The 12,112-nt window shown below is 34.7% G+C and overlaps 3 protein-coding genes across 3 annotated transcripts; all 3 read right to left on the reverse strand.

The window, feature by feature from the left end:
* Positions 1–1,152: 1,152 nt before the first annotated feature.
* LOC18047181 (protein N-lysine methyltransferase METTL21A) lies at positions 1,153–4,087 on the reverse strand. The gene is made up of 5 exons (XM_006441424.2): positions 3,736–4,087; positions 3,400–3,542; positions 2,765–2,949; positions 1,881–1,994; positions 1,153–1,798 (listed from the first exon to the last, which is right to left on the reverse strand). The coding sequence occupies exons 1-5, from the start codon at positions 4,000–4,002 to the stop codon at positions 1,662–1,664; spliced, it is 846 nt and encodes a 281-aa protein (XP_006441487.1). The 5' UTR covers positions 4,003–4,087; the 3' UTR covers positions 1,153–1,661.
* A 410-nt stretch (positions 4,088–4,497) lies between these two features.
* Positions 4,498–6,795, reverse strand: LOC18047182 (UPF0426 protein At1g28150, chloroplastic). Its single transcript, XM_006441426.2, has 3 exons — positions 6,602–6,795; positions 6,305–6,478; positions 4,498–4,802 (listed from the first exon to the last, which is right to left on the reverse strand). Exons 1-3 carry the CDS (start codon positions 6,638–6,640, stop codon positions 4,623–4,625), a joined length of 393 nt encoding a protein of 130 aa, XP_006441489.1. The 5' UTR covers positions 6,641–6,795; the 3' UTR covers positions 4,498–4,622.
* Positions 6,796–9,094: 2,299 nt separating this feature from the next.
* LOC18047183 lies at positions 9,095–10,211 on the reverse strand. The gene is made up of 3 exons (XM_006441427.2): positions 10,042–10,211; positions 9,501–9,692; positions 9,095–9,392 (listed from the first exon to the last, which is right to left on the reverse strand). Exons 2-3 carry the CDS (start codon positions 9,678–9,680, stop codon positions 9,300–9,302), a joined length of 273 nt encoding a protein of 90 aa, XP_006441490.1. The 5' UTR covers positions 9,681–9,692; positions 10,042–10,211; the 3' UTR covers positions 9,095–9,299.
* Between the last annotated feature and the right edge of the window lie 1,901 nt (positions 10,212–12,112).

Raw genomic sequence — 12,112 nt, forward strand, 5'->3', positions numbered from 1 at the left:
ATATGTTTACAAAAGCTCTACCCATTTCAACATTTGAGAAGAGAGAATATGACATTAACATGTGCCATTTAAATAGACTATCGAGTTGGTCATTAGGAGGGAGCATCCATCACGAGAGCACTCATCAGACGGAGCACCCATCGGGGGGAGCACTATCTTACTAAAGAATTTCTACATCTAAACTTGACATATGTGCAATGTACTCTTTTTCCTCCCCTTGACCAACTTTTCTATTGGGTTTTTAGTGGTAAATGGTTTTAATAAGGCAATCATAGAGCACGTCCAGTGCTGCTTTAGCGTTCGCTAAATTATCTTGAAGCAGTGGATATATAAGGAGAAGCGATATATAAGGTTGTGTTTGTGTGACTATCCACTTTTGCCAGCCACATGGTGCTTAGCTCACCATCAGGTCCAAGCTAAATGTGTGACCGCATGTTACAATTGTTTGGAAGGACAAGTCTCTTAGTAAGACTAAGCTAATTAGGTGAGAAACAAGAGCCAAGAATGCAAACCGCTAGCACCGATTGGTTGGTTAGCTTTGGAGGATTAGAAGAAATAAAGAAGCCAAGGGAAAATTGATGTGTGCCAACCCTCCTCATATGTGCAGATTTCAATTGGTTGGAATAGCCTATAAACAAGCTCATGAAGTTTTGTATTTAGTATAACTTGAAATTAATTTAAAATTTCTCTCTTTTAACTTGTCCATCAGAATTTCCATATTTTCTATAATAACTACATTATTTGCTTGAGTTATTAATCACTTCTTGTTAACATCCATAACAGTTGTCACATAAGAATGTTCGTATCATGATACCGAATTATTGACTCGTAGTATCCCATTGTAAATGTTAGTGCGTTATCACGAGTTAAAGTTATTTTCTATATATATATATATATATAATTTATGCTTATTTTTCATTTTCATTAATGTGATAAATATTTAACATCATCTAAATATGATTTATTGATAATAAAATTGGAATGATTTGTGTGGTTTACTCTCAATATCTATGCTTGCTTTTAGGAGTTATACTAATATTTCATTTTGATAAATGCAAGGGGGTCCAATCTCATTTACCAATAATCCTCCAAAATAAATAATAAATTATGTTTTAGCCATAAATGCCTCTGTCCATGAATAATAAAACAATTAAATATGAGGGAAACACACAAATACAAATCCTGAAGATGTAAATGTTTACAGTATAATAACACTTTTCTTATCTCTTTGAGACACTATCTTCATCTAAAGTTCCAAGAAAACGTCACCAAATATTTTTGAATAAGGGACTCAATGGCAGCTGCCTTTGAAAAAAGGGGCATAAAAGAAGCACAAGGCTTGTAAACTGATCATAATTTGAATTCATACTATGTAAAGGTCACAAAATGTTGGTTAAGCTCTTGTCATTGGAAAAGTACTAATTGTCTAAAAGTTCGAACATTGGTTTGAATCCATCACAAGGGGCTTTCTAGCTATTAACTAGTGTTAGCATACCTCTTTGCAGCCAGCCCACTGCCTTCTGGCCTAAAGGCATCTTTTCTACACATGAAACTGGGTTGTATTGTGTTGTCACAGTTTTGATACCACTTAGATGCATGAGCTTATTTGCCAAGAAAAAGAGGAATCATTGGTAACAAAAAGAAGGCCCTTGTAGAGAAGCTCATTTCTCTAACTTTTTCACCAGGATATACACCACAACTCGAGGGCTGCAGTAATCTGGATGCCACTGTGTCTGTTCCACACGGCCAATCACAAAATCTTTCATTGCAGCTTCTAGAAAGTACTCCAGAACAGAATCTGCAAACCAAAAAAAGTATTGAGAACCTAAGGATGATCCTACAGAGAGAAAAAAGAGTGATAGTGAGGGAGAGAGACTTGCCATTCCGAAGTTCTCCAGCCAAAAAGATAGTAGTTTGGGTTCCACAAAGTTGCAGAAGGGTATCCAACAAATCACCCACTGCTCCTTCACTGTAAATCACATCTGATCCTAGCACTGACAAAGCAGTGTACATAAAATTAATACACAAAAGGTCAACTTCATCAAGAAATTCAAGGTCACCAAATAACTCAAAAACAGGTTAAGTGCTCCAGAATGATTCAAGGAATCACGCAAGAAAATTTCCCATGCTCTGTTTCTTTCTTTCTTTTTTTTTTAAATAAGAGTAAAGAAGTTAACCACATGTAATTGTTCAGTACACTCCATTTGAAGATCGACATGGAAAATTGCTATACGTTAGGCAATGGGTTCACTGCTAATCTCATGAACTATTTAGAGCCATCAGCTAATTGTGGAACTCAAGGAGGCTATGAGGTTATGTGTAGAATTGAGGTGCCATGGCTTTTAATCCACAACTGTTGTGGGATGGAATCACCAAATTTTAAAATATAAGTGTGTTAGTGGCTGGTAAACATTGGCTACCAAATAAAAGTGAGTGTTTATAAAACACTACAGTTTCTATGCGTTCAAAGTTAAGCTCAAGCACAGAAGCCCCGAACATACCCCCTAAGTTTTGTTTGAGACAAAATGCTAGGCGATATAAAAGAGCAAAAGCAGAAGTTAGTGCTCTAAGTGGGAAAAGAAATCCTGAGTAAGGCAGTGCATCAAATTTTGATTATTTTTAGGCTTAAAAATTGTAGTTTAACATGTCAGCACTGAAGCAATATTATAGCTGACCACCATCCACCATTTGTGTAGCATATCAGCACTCAATTATCAAACGACATTTTAAGTTGCTTGTAAGAAAAGCAAGAGTGATTCATTACCATAATCAGGTAAAGGTTGAATCAGATCTTGATCAGGATCATCTCCCCATGTGAGCTCTGTGACTACAGCAGATCCCCGTAAATCTCCATGTCTCAGGTTGTTTTCAATGTTCTTCTTCAGTAGCCTCAGTCTATCGGGCAAATCGGTAAGGATAACTTGAGCACCCAAAAGGGCTGCAATGCAGCTAAAAACAGAAAAAAGTAAGAATAAAATAATTAAACTGAGAAGCAAGATATTCAGGATGAGCTTATACCAAAACCCAATTTTAAGCTAAATTTAAAATGTTAAAATTTAGACCAACTAAGGTTATATGCCTGGGAATGTTGTGCGTCAACCTAATTTTAAACACCCAACAACTAAAGTGTTTCGTAAACACCAATTTAGATAACGTTTATCACCCACTGACCCACCCACACACTTAGTACTTAAGAGCTAGTGATTTCATTCTTAAAAAGAAAAAAAAGTTTTCATTTTCATGTTGACACAATCACTATACTGCATTTTCACTGTTTTTAGTCTCATAATGTAAATGCTATCAAGCCCTATTCCCGAGTCTCAAAAATACAAAATTCAAACTTCATTTCCTAATTCAAAAGAATCTCTAAAACCAGGGTCAAAAAGTGTAAGCGCTTACCCTACCAAGCCACATCCAGAACCCAATTCAACAATCTTCTTCCCATGAAGTAAAAGCATCCCTGAATCCACGGCATGCTCCAAGAACTTCCCCAAGACAACCCCACTATCCCACATCACTGATCCAGTCACTCCGGGTGTGCCCTGCAATCACACCATAGAATACATCTGTAACTGTTGTGCTTCTGATATACTTACATAGATAGTGCTTCCATAATACAACAATTGCAGCACCTCAATCCGAAAAATAGCCATTATAAAAAAAGATTAAAAAAAAAACTGGGTATCAGCTGAAAATTAAAATATAAAACCAAAGAAATGGAGAGTTAAAAATTACCAAAGAAGAAGGAGACTGGAGAATAGATAAAGAGTGGCCACAAGCGTCAATGCGGAGGTTAAGAGATGATTGGGCGACAAATGCGTTGGGTTTTGAGAGAGTTGGCTGTTGAATTCCCCACAGTAACATTGTCTCCTCTGCTGCTGATTCTGATTCTGAATCCCCGCTAACTATCAGTAATCTTACTTTGCCATCGTACGATCCCAATTTCACCATTTTCATCATCTCTGTTTCTTCCTCTGTTTCCACTTCAGCCGCAGTAGCCATTCTTTTCAACTGTTCCTAAATTTCGTTTCTGGGATTTTGTGTTCGCTCCAGAGGTTTTTTAATTGTTTGAAGTTTTTAAGGCTTTTCATTAAGTCATTTTCATAAAAATACTATATTTCAGGGGCCGTATTGATAAAACTAGATTTCTTAATTTTTTTTATGGGTAATTTACCTTGCAGTCCTTGTTGTTTGATGAAATATTGTAAACTCCACTAGTTCGCAAAATCCTTAATTTCAATCCTCTCTATTTCGGGTTTTTTTTTTTTTCATTTTTCTTGCAATAACTTACTTTTAAAGAAGATTTATAATCATATTGTTGAAAATAAACTGTATTCAAATAAAATTTAATTAAATAATAGTTTTCAATGTAATATTTCAATATGAAATATCATCAGTGAGTTGTTATAATATATAGCGTAAAATAAATAAATAAACCGAAAGAAAAAGGAAAGTAGTGGGGCTACTTGACATATGGTATGTTTGATGCACTTTATGTAGAACCACCATCGATTGACAATTTACTTGATCTCAATGTTTTTTGTTTATTCAGTACTTTAATGTATAAATGCAATGACCGAATGCAGATAGATAAATATGAAACAGGGAGGACCAAAATCTCATCATTCAATCTCTATCTGTTCTGGAACTTCTTCATCTGATTTTGAGTCTTCAGCTTTGATTTCTTCTTCTGTAATTCCAGCGGCTTCCACTGTTCTTGTAACCCAGTCCTTCAGTGGATCATCGTTCAAATCAAGCCTTAGAAGACCGGCAAACATGCCACCCACGAAGGCAACCGGCTCCTGGAGAGATGAAAATGATGATTTCATAAATGAGTCACGAGAAAACACATCAAAGAAAAACTTCTTTTCCCAGGACATAAACATTATGGCAAAACAAAAGCTAGAAAGCCAGTGGCTCAGCAATCAGTGATAGCAGTTAAGGTAAAGGAAGATAGAGCTTTCTAAAGTGAAATATGCAGTATGCTGTGATGCAACTGTTCACAAAAAGTGAGTTGCAGATTATTGAAACATGTTGAGAAAAGCATTAATAAAAGAAACTAAACAAAAGAAACAAAGAAAGGGACACCTTGCCTTCTTATAGACAATTTTATATGTTAAACATACATACAAATTTCAAATATTTCACATACTTTTAGGGGCCAAAAAGGAAAAATTTGAAGAGGAAGACTCAAAAAGAAAGAACCAAGTACTTGTGGAAGACTGTGTGCACAAAGACTGATCAGTCCAAGTGGAACGAAAGCTCACCAGAACAAACACAATCTCTATTTCACTACTAACTTAGAAAACAGAGGCCAGCAAAAAATAAAAATTCGAAAGCTAAACAATCAGAGCAGATGAGAGCGAATTAAACTCTTCTAATACTCAGAGATAAAGCATAACATTAAAGCTTATAAAGACAGAAGGAACTCTCCATTCTAGTGATGAGGATGTCAAAAATTGCTAAAACATTCTCTTAACAGACCTAAGCACGCTTTTCGAGTGTATTTATGAATGCCCTTCAGAAAAATACAAAAATATTCCAGGTTGTGTTATGCATTCACTTGAGATACAAAAGGTTTGACGCACCAATTACTTTCAATCTTAAAATACTGAATAAGGTTTTAACAACCAACCATCAAGAAAATATGATAATAGAAGCCAGAAAACACAAGCTAAGTGAATCTATGAGTGACATTTTTTTGCACAACCCTTGCTGCACACCTTGTTGAGCAAATGATGAGGGAAGCCAGATGAAGAAGATTTAACTCATATATCTTCCCCACCCACTAGGAGAGGCCTGGGGCCACCAGTGGATGTAAAGAGTATCCAACTCCTCTTCAAACAAAAAACAAAGCAACCAATACAATAATTAACTGCTCACTGTTACAAATGCAACTGAAAGGACATTTCTCAGACAAGACTTCATCAGTTTGCGATAAGTTAAGAGAAGCAAAACAACTTTTCTCTCTTCCACCAGTTCATCAATGACAATCAATCAAAAGACAGAAGTACAGCAAAGGATAAATTGACCAAACTCCATCAAATCACAACCAAAACAGTAAGAGAAAACTATCCTAATACACATAAGCTTGCAACAAGTGGAATGTGTTCAAAAAATATAAATTCCCAAATAAATAAATAAACCCATATACAAAAAGTGAGTGAAAATTCTAAAGCGACAATGCAGGAAAGCAAACATATGGAGTTCTCTGGGTTTGCTCTATTGAAACAATATAAACAAATAAACATTAGAATGGAGTCAAATAAAGACCAAATCGAAGAGAGTAAAAATTAGCGAGTACCTTAAGAGCTTCTTTGAGGATGGGTTCATCGATGGGACTGGAGAAACACGCTCTCACTCCATTTTTGTTTCTATAATTATTACTCCTTAATCTTAAACTAGAACTGCTGCTGCGTTTAAGCAATAATGATGATGGTGGTGGAGATGAGTTTTGTCTTGGATTCCTTATTTGATACTGCCCAAAACCAAACAAATATGTAAAAGATTAACAATTGAAAAGCATTGAAATAATTATTGAATAAATTGAAAAGCATGGAAATAATTACTGAACCAAAATTGTAATTAATAATAAGCTCACCAGTGTACATGAAGGAGAATTGTTGAGAGATTGAGCCATTGTTTCCAAGAGTTATCTGATGAAAATTATTATAATATCTGCCTTATTTTTCTTCTGCACTCCCCCACAAACATGTGGGTCGGTTCCGTTCCGGTTGGATTGGGTCGGGTCCAGTTGGATCGAGCTCTTCAATCATGTCAAATTTTGATTTTTTAGCCGGTATGTTTTGGTTTTCGAACAATGCCACTAGTGGTCTGTCAAAAAAAAAAGAGTAAAAAAAACACACCAACTTAAAAAACCATTAAGCACACCACTTAAATAAAGAAATTTATAACAAATTTTGTTATCTTTTTTTTTTAATTCAGGTAATTTTTGCTAAAATTAACATAATATATCTTAAGAGTTGATTTTAAGAGACTTAAAAGTAATTATGAAAACCCAATTTGAAGCTAATTTATTTTTTGGTTCACTGATTTTGTTGCATTTTGCATGATTATTGGCTTCAATGTCTTCTACCAATACCATTGTTTTTTTTGTTGTTGTTGTGTGTGTGTGTAAATTTTTACAAAATACTTAATGGGTAAAAAACTATCTCAACCTTTCATTTATTTTTTAATTTTTTATCTTTTTAATGTCATGTGGAAACCTCAAATGCATAAAAAAGTCCCTGACAATTAGAATTAGTAGACCTAGTAGCAACCCTCGAAATTCCTTATCTTCGTTTAAAAATTATTTTATTTCTAAAATGCCTATGTTAATATTTTAAACCACTTCAAATCTGCAATAAAAATTTTTCTTATAAAATCAACATATTTTTTTCACTAGTTACGTAGTTGTTTTTGGGAAGAACACAGACACTAAAAAATTGAGTGGTTGAAAAAGAACATTTTTCCTCGAGTTAACTAATAAATACAATTATATTTTCAAGAAAAGTCCGCTCCCTCTCATAGACTTTGTTGACATCGAGCTGTGGAGCTACGAACCATTACTAAAGACACGGGCTGCCGTTAGATCAAGAAATCCTTAAGTTGTAACCCCTTAGATTACTTTCATTCTTTTAATTACTCTTGTAAACTTGTGACCTCTTAAATTACGTCCATTTCTTTAATTGTCCCCATAAACTAAATTTCTGGCTCCGTCCTATACCATTCCTATGCAGAAATTCGTAATCGATCCCAACATTATTTGCGAGTAATCTCTGCGGAATAAAAGCACTTTGAAAAGGAGAGATGATTTGGTCTAGGGAAGGCTTGATTATGCTTCTAATGTCTTAGCAATAATCTTGTAGATAATGTTACACAGGCTGATATGCTGAATCAACCTTTGGTATGAGAGCTATGAATGTTCTGGTACAAATTTGACAAATGCAGGCCAACTCTAAGACCTCTCTTAGAGAGGATCAGTTCTTCAGGCAGAAACCTGCTGCAAAACCATCTGCACCAGGGGATTTAATGAATTATTGTTTCTATTCTCATAATGTAAATACTACCAAGCCTATTCCTTAATCTCAAAAGTACAAAAATTCAATCTTCATTTCCTAATTCCAACGAATCTCTAGAACCAGGGCTACAAGGAAAACAGCTTACCCAACCAAGCCAGAACCAGAACCCAATTCAACAGTGTTTCTTCCCATCGAATATGAAAGAAAAAGTCATTTCAAATTGATCTTAGATGAAAGAGCTAAGAAGATCTGGATTCAAGCCCCCATTACAGTTCCAGCTTCCAATGCTCAATTGCAGGATATTCAAAGCTTTTTTCAAGAAATGGCAAGGAGTCTGAGGAAACCTGATTTGGAACTTTCGGTGGTTTACTGCTGGATTGCGTGGTATTCAAGAAACAAATTTATTTTTGAAGGTAAGAAGTTAGAGCCAGATTTAGCAGCAGCAAAAGCTGAATCAGTCCTGGAAGCATATCGAAGAGTGAGGAAAACAGAGGCGTCACACAATGATATTTCCAGAAAAAGGAAAAAGCAAGAGTGGACTCCTCCTCCTGAAAATGTCTTCAAGGTCAATGTAGATGCAGCTGTTAGCAACAAAGATCAGATGGCTAGGCTCGGAGCTGTGATAAAAGACTCAGGAGGCAAAATAGTAGCTGCTGGAATTAGTCAGGCTCATCTAAGGGGAAATGTTAGTTATGCTGAAGCTGAAGCTGTTCAGTGGGGTCTTAAAGTGACAAGAGAAGCAGAATTGAACTCGGTGATCATAGAGACAGATTGTTTGGAAGTGGCCGAGCTAATCAACAACACAAAGGGCAGCAAAACAGAAATCTTCTGGACAATTGCAGATATCCGAAATCAGAGAAGGGATTATCAAAAAGTCATAGTCCAACATGTGTCCAGAAATCGTAATGCTTACGCCCATTCCTTAGCAAAGTTTGCTTTAGGAAGCAATTCGCCTAATGTCTGGTTAAATTCTATACCAGCGGAGGTCCAAATTGTATTTGATGTGTTGTAATGAAATGAAAGGCTTACTTTCTTCTCAAAAAAAAAAGATGAAAGAGCTAAAAGGGAAAGACAGTTATAGAATACACATTTGAGTAGTATATACCATTATCGAAGTCCCTCCATCCGATATAATATGAACTTATTAACACAAACCATATTCATGAAAATACGATTATCGTAATAGCTAATTAAGATTTGTAATTTTTCACAGCTCCTTTACGTAGCTCTAAAGTCTAAACCTAGATATCAGGCTCAAAAAAGAAGATAGATCATATTCTAGTCCGACACTGTTGTTTGAAGGGGAAGAGCACTTTCCACTCCCTTGGCATCCACATTTCTTTCCGAAATTTTTGACATTCCAGCAAACATCTGAGAAACAACCCAACACACGTCGATAAATGGGTGTATACATACAGATTAGACAGCCAAAAAATATGAATTTACACGGTACGGGCGGCATTCTTTCGCATGAACTACCTTTTGGACAGTCTTCTTAAAACAAGCTTTGTGTGCGTCCATCGATGCATGAATGAACTCGTCAATGTGATCCCTCAGATCCTCCAGGAAACTGGCATCATCATTCTTCTTCTTTCGGCACGAAGTCATAGCAGCAGCAGGGGCTGGTTCTTTCTCTTGTTGAGCTTTTTGGGTATCCATCTTTGTTATCACCTAATAAAATTATAAACAGTACAATCCCAGTAACACCAATTACCGTAATTTCAACTCGTTCACTGAACAATGATCCTTTCACTTACAAAACTAAGCATAACTTAAATGATACATTGTGGATAAAGTTAAGTGATTTGGATTCAAATATTGATGCCCTTTTGTTAATATCAGTTTCTAAGCCTTCACTCATCGATTAGTGATAATTTTAATGTTAAGAAATGGGTATTGCATACCACCTGTATGATTGAATATCCCAAAGAGGCAAAGAGTCGCATAACAAATCATCTATAAAACATCTATACATCGCAAATTTGATCAAAGCAAGAGTAAATTAGAAAAGAGCGCTTACGGTTTGATGGCCTTTTCGACTTGTCAGTTGTCGCTAATCTTCGTTGATGGTGTGGAAGCTTAATTGTATTTGTAGTTGGCAACTTTTCTTGGAAAACAAGTTTTATTATTATTTATTGTTTTTTCTAGAAACTTGCGGAGCAAGTTCAGGTGTTTGTTGAAGACAGTGAGGCTGAGGTGGCCAGAGAAGTCTAGAAGAGGCGCGCGCGCGCGTAGGCCGTATATTTATTTTTATATTTTCATATATCAAGTGAAGAAAATAATTTATCCACTTATATTAAGTATGTCCGATTACTTTCTCAATAACCAAAATACCCATTAGATTAAATTTATTTTTTAATTAGTCAGGGCTGATGTGTTTTTCGAATACCATATAGTTTAATATACTAAAAAAAATTATTTTCTTGAATCTACATTACAATATACTAATATTTACCATCAAAAATATATTGAAACCTCCTAAATCAATTTTGTGATAGCGTAGTTTAGATATCTTAATTTAGAAGGAGTCAAATCTCTATCAAACGTACATAATTAAAACTTAAACTTTTATTCGAATAATTGGGAAGGAAGAAGATTTATTATTATGACATTGAGAATCACATAAGTGTGTTTGTTTTGATATCGAGTCAAGGAACTAGTGGCATGACTGTGGTGCATTAGAGCATCTCCAAAAGGCTCTATAAATTTTACTATTCAAATATTTATTTACTTACCTATGTGGCAAATAGAAAAGTGAAAAAAATATATTATTCTCTAAAAGACTTTTCAAATAAAAATGAGTTAATATTATTTTAATTAAATAACTATTTTTTTAAAGGAAAAATCAACAGTAATTAAAGCACCTCTCTTTTTCTCCAACAAAAAATAATAAAATATAAATTGAAGAGAGAGCAAGCAACTCTCCAAATTTGAAGAGAGAATATTATTTCATATTTGAAGAATCTTAATTGGAATTTTTTTGGAGCCTTAAATGCTGATGTGCCTCTTCAAATAAGTAATAAAATCTTATTTGAAGAGTTTTTTTAGTGATTTAGTTGCACCATACATATGCACTCACTTTTTCTTTATTAATAACAATTATTCTATTGCATATACAATTTATAATTTTTATTTTACAGGTATATCATGAAAACTTGTACATATTCTTGGAAAAATAGTTTCGACAATGGCTATTTTGTGGTATAATTTTGAGTAAGACCCAATTGATGTAAGTAAAAAGTCATGAATGATTCCGTCGTAAATTCTTTATAATGGTATATTTATGTACTCAAAATAATGCTCGAGTGAACGATAAATTGTCCCTCAAAGCACACCCATAAAATAAAAAAAAAATTAAGGAAAATGCAATTATTCTACATAAGAAAAGAAGCCAAAGCATTACTTTATGTACAATTACTCAAGTGTAGTTGGATGAGAGTACAAAAATAGAGGTTGATAAGAGTACAAATATAGAGGCTTTCTCTCGCTTGCGCAAGTGCAAATCCCATCTTGATTTAGCAAAGGAGTTACGAGTGATTTGCAACAGGTAGATTAATTCTAATATTAGTTTTTGAAATTAATCCTTGAATTAATCAGAACAGTTACGCTCGCTAACTATTAAAATTAATTAAAAGAAAAAGATAAATGATATGAAATCTTAAAAGAGACTTCAATACTGAAACCCATCTACCTTTTGGGCTTCTGCTGAAGTAAACGAAAGCCCATCTCCATGCTAATGCGAAATTAAGAAGTCTAGGAGAAAAATGTCCCTTAATTATTTGACCCAAATACCCTTAATTTTCAATTTATTATTTCAATTACATTACATTTTCCTATGTTTTGGGAAACGCCTCAATTCGGTTGGTTCAAACTTAATTGCGACGTGGGCATGTGCCTGTTAATGCTAATTGTGGTATTGTGAGTTATGGGCAGTGATTCGCAATCAAGATGGGTTAGTTATATAAGTAATAGTTGACATTGGTGTTTATTCTGGTCACATTAATTTGGCTGAGGTGGAAGCTTTATGTTTTGGTTTACGACCGCAAGAGAGGATAGTTTGGCTTCGTTGATTATAGAGTTGGATTCGTTAT

The sequence above is a fragment of the Citrus clementina genome, unplaced genomic scaffold (assembly GCF_000493195.1).
Source record: "Citrus clementina cultivar Clemenules unplaced genomic scaffold, Citrus_clementina_v1.0 scaffold_3, whole genome shotgun sequence".
In the NCBI taxonomy this organism is placed as follows: Eukaryota; Viridiplantae; Streptophyta; class Magnoliopsida; order Sapindales; family Rutaceae; genus Citrus; species Citrus x clementina.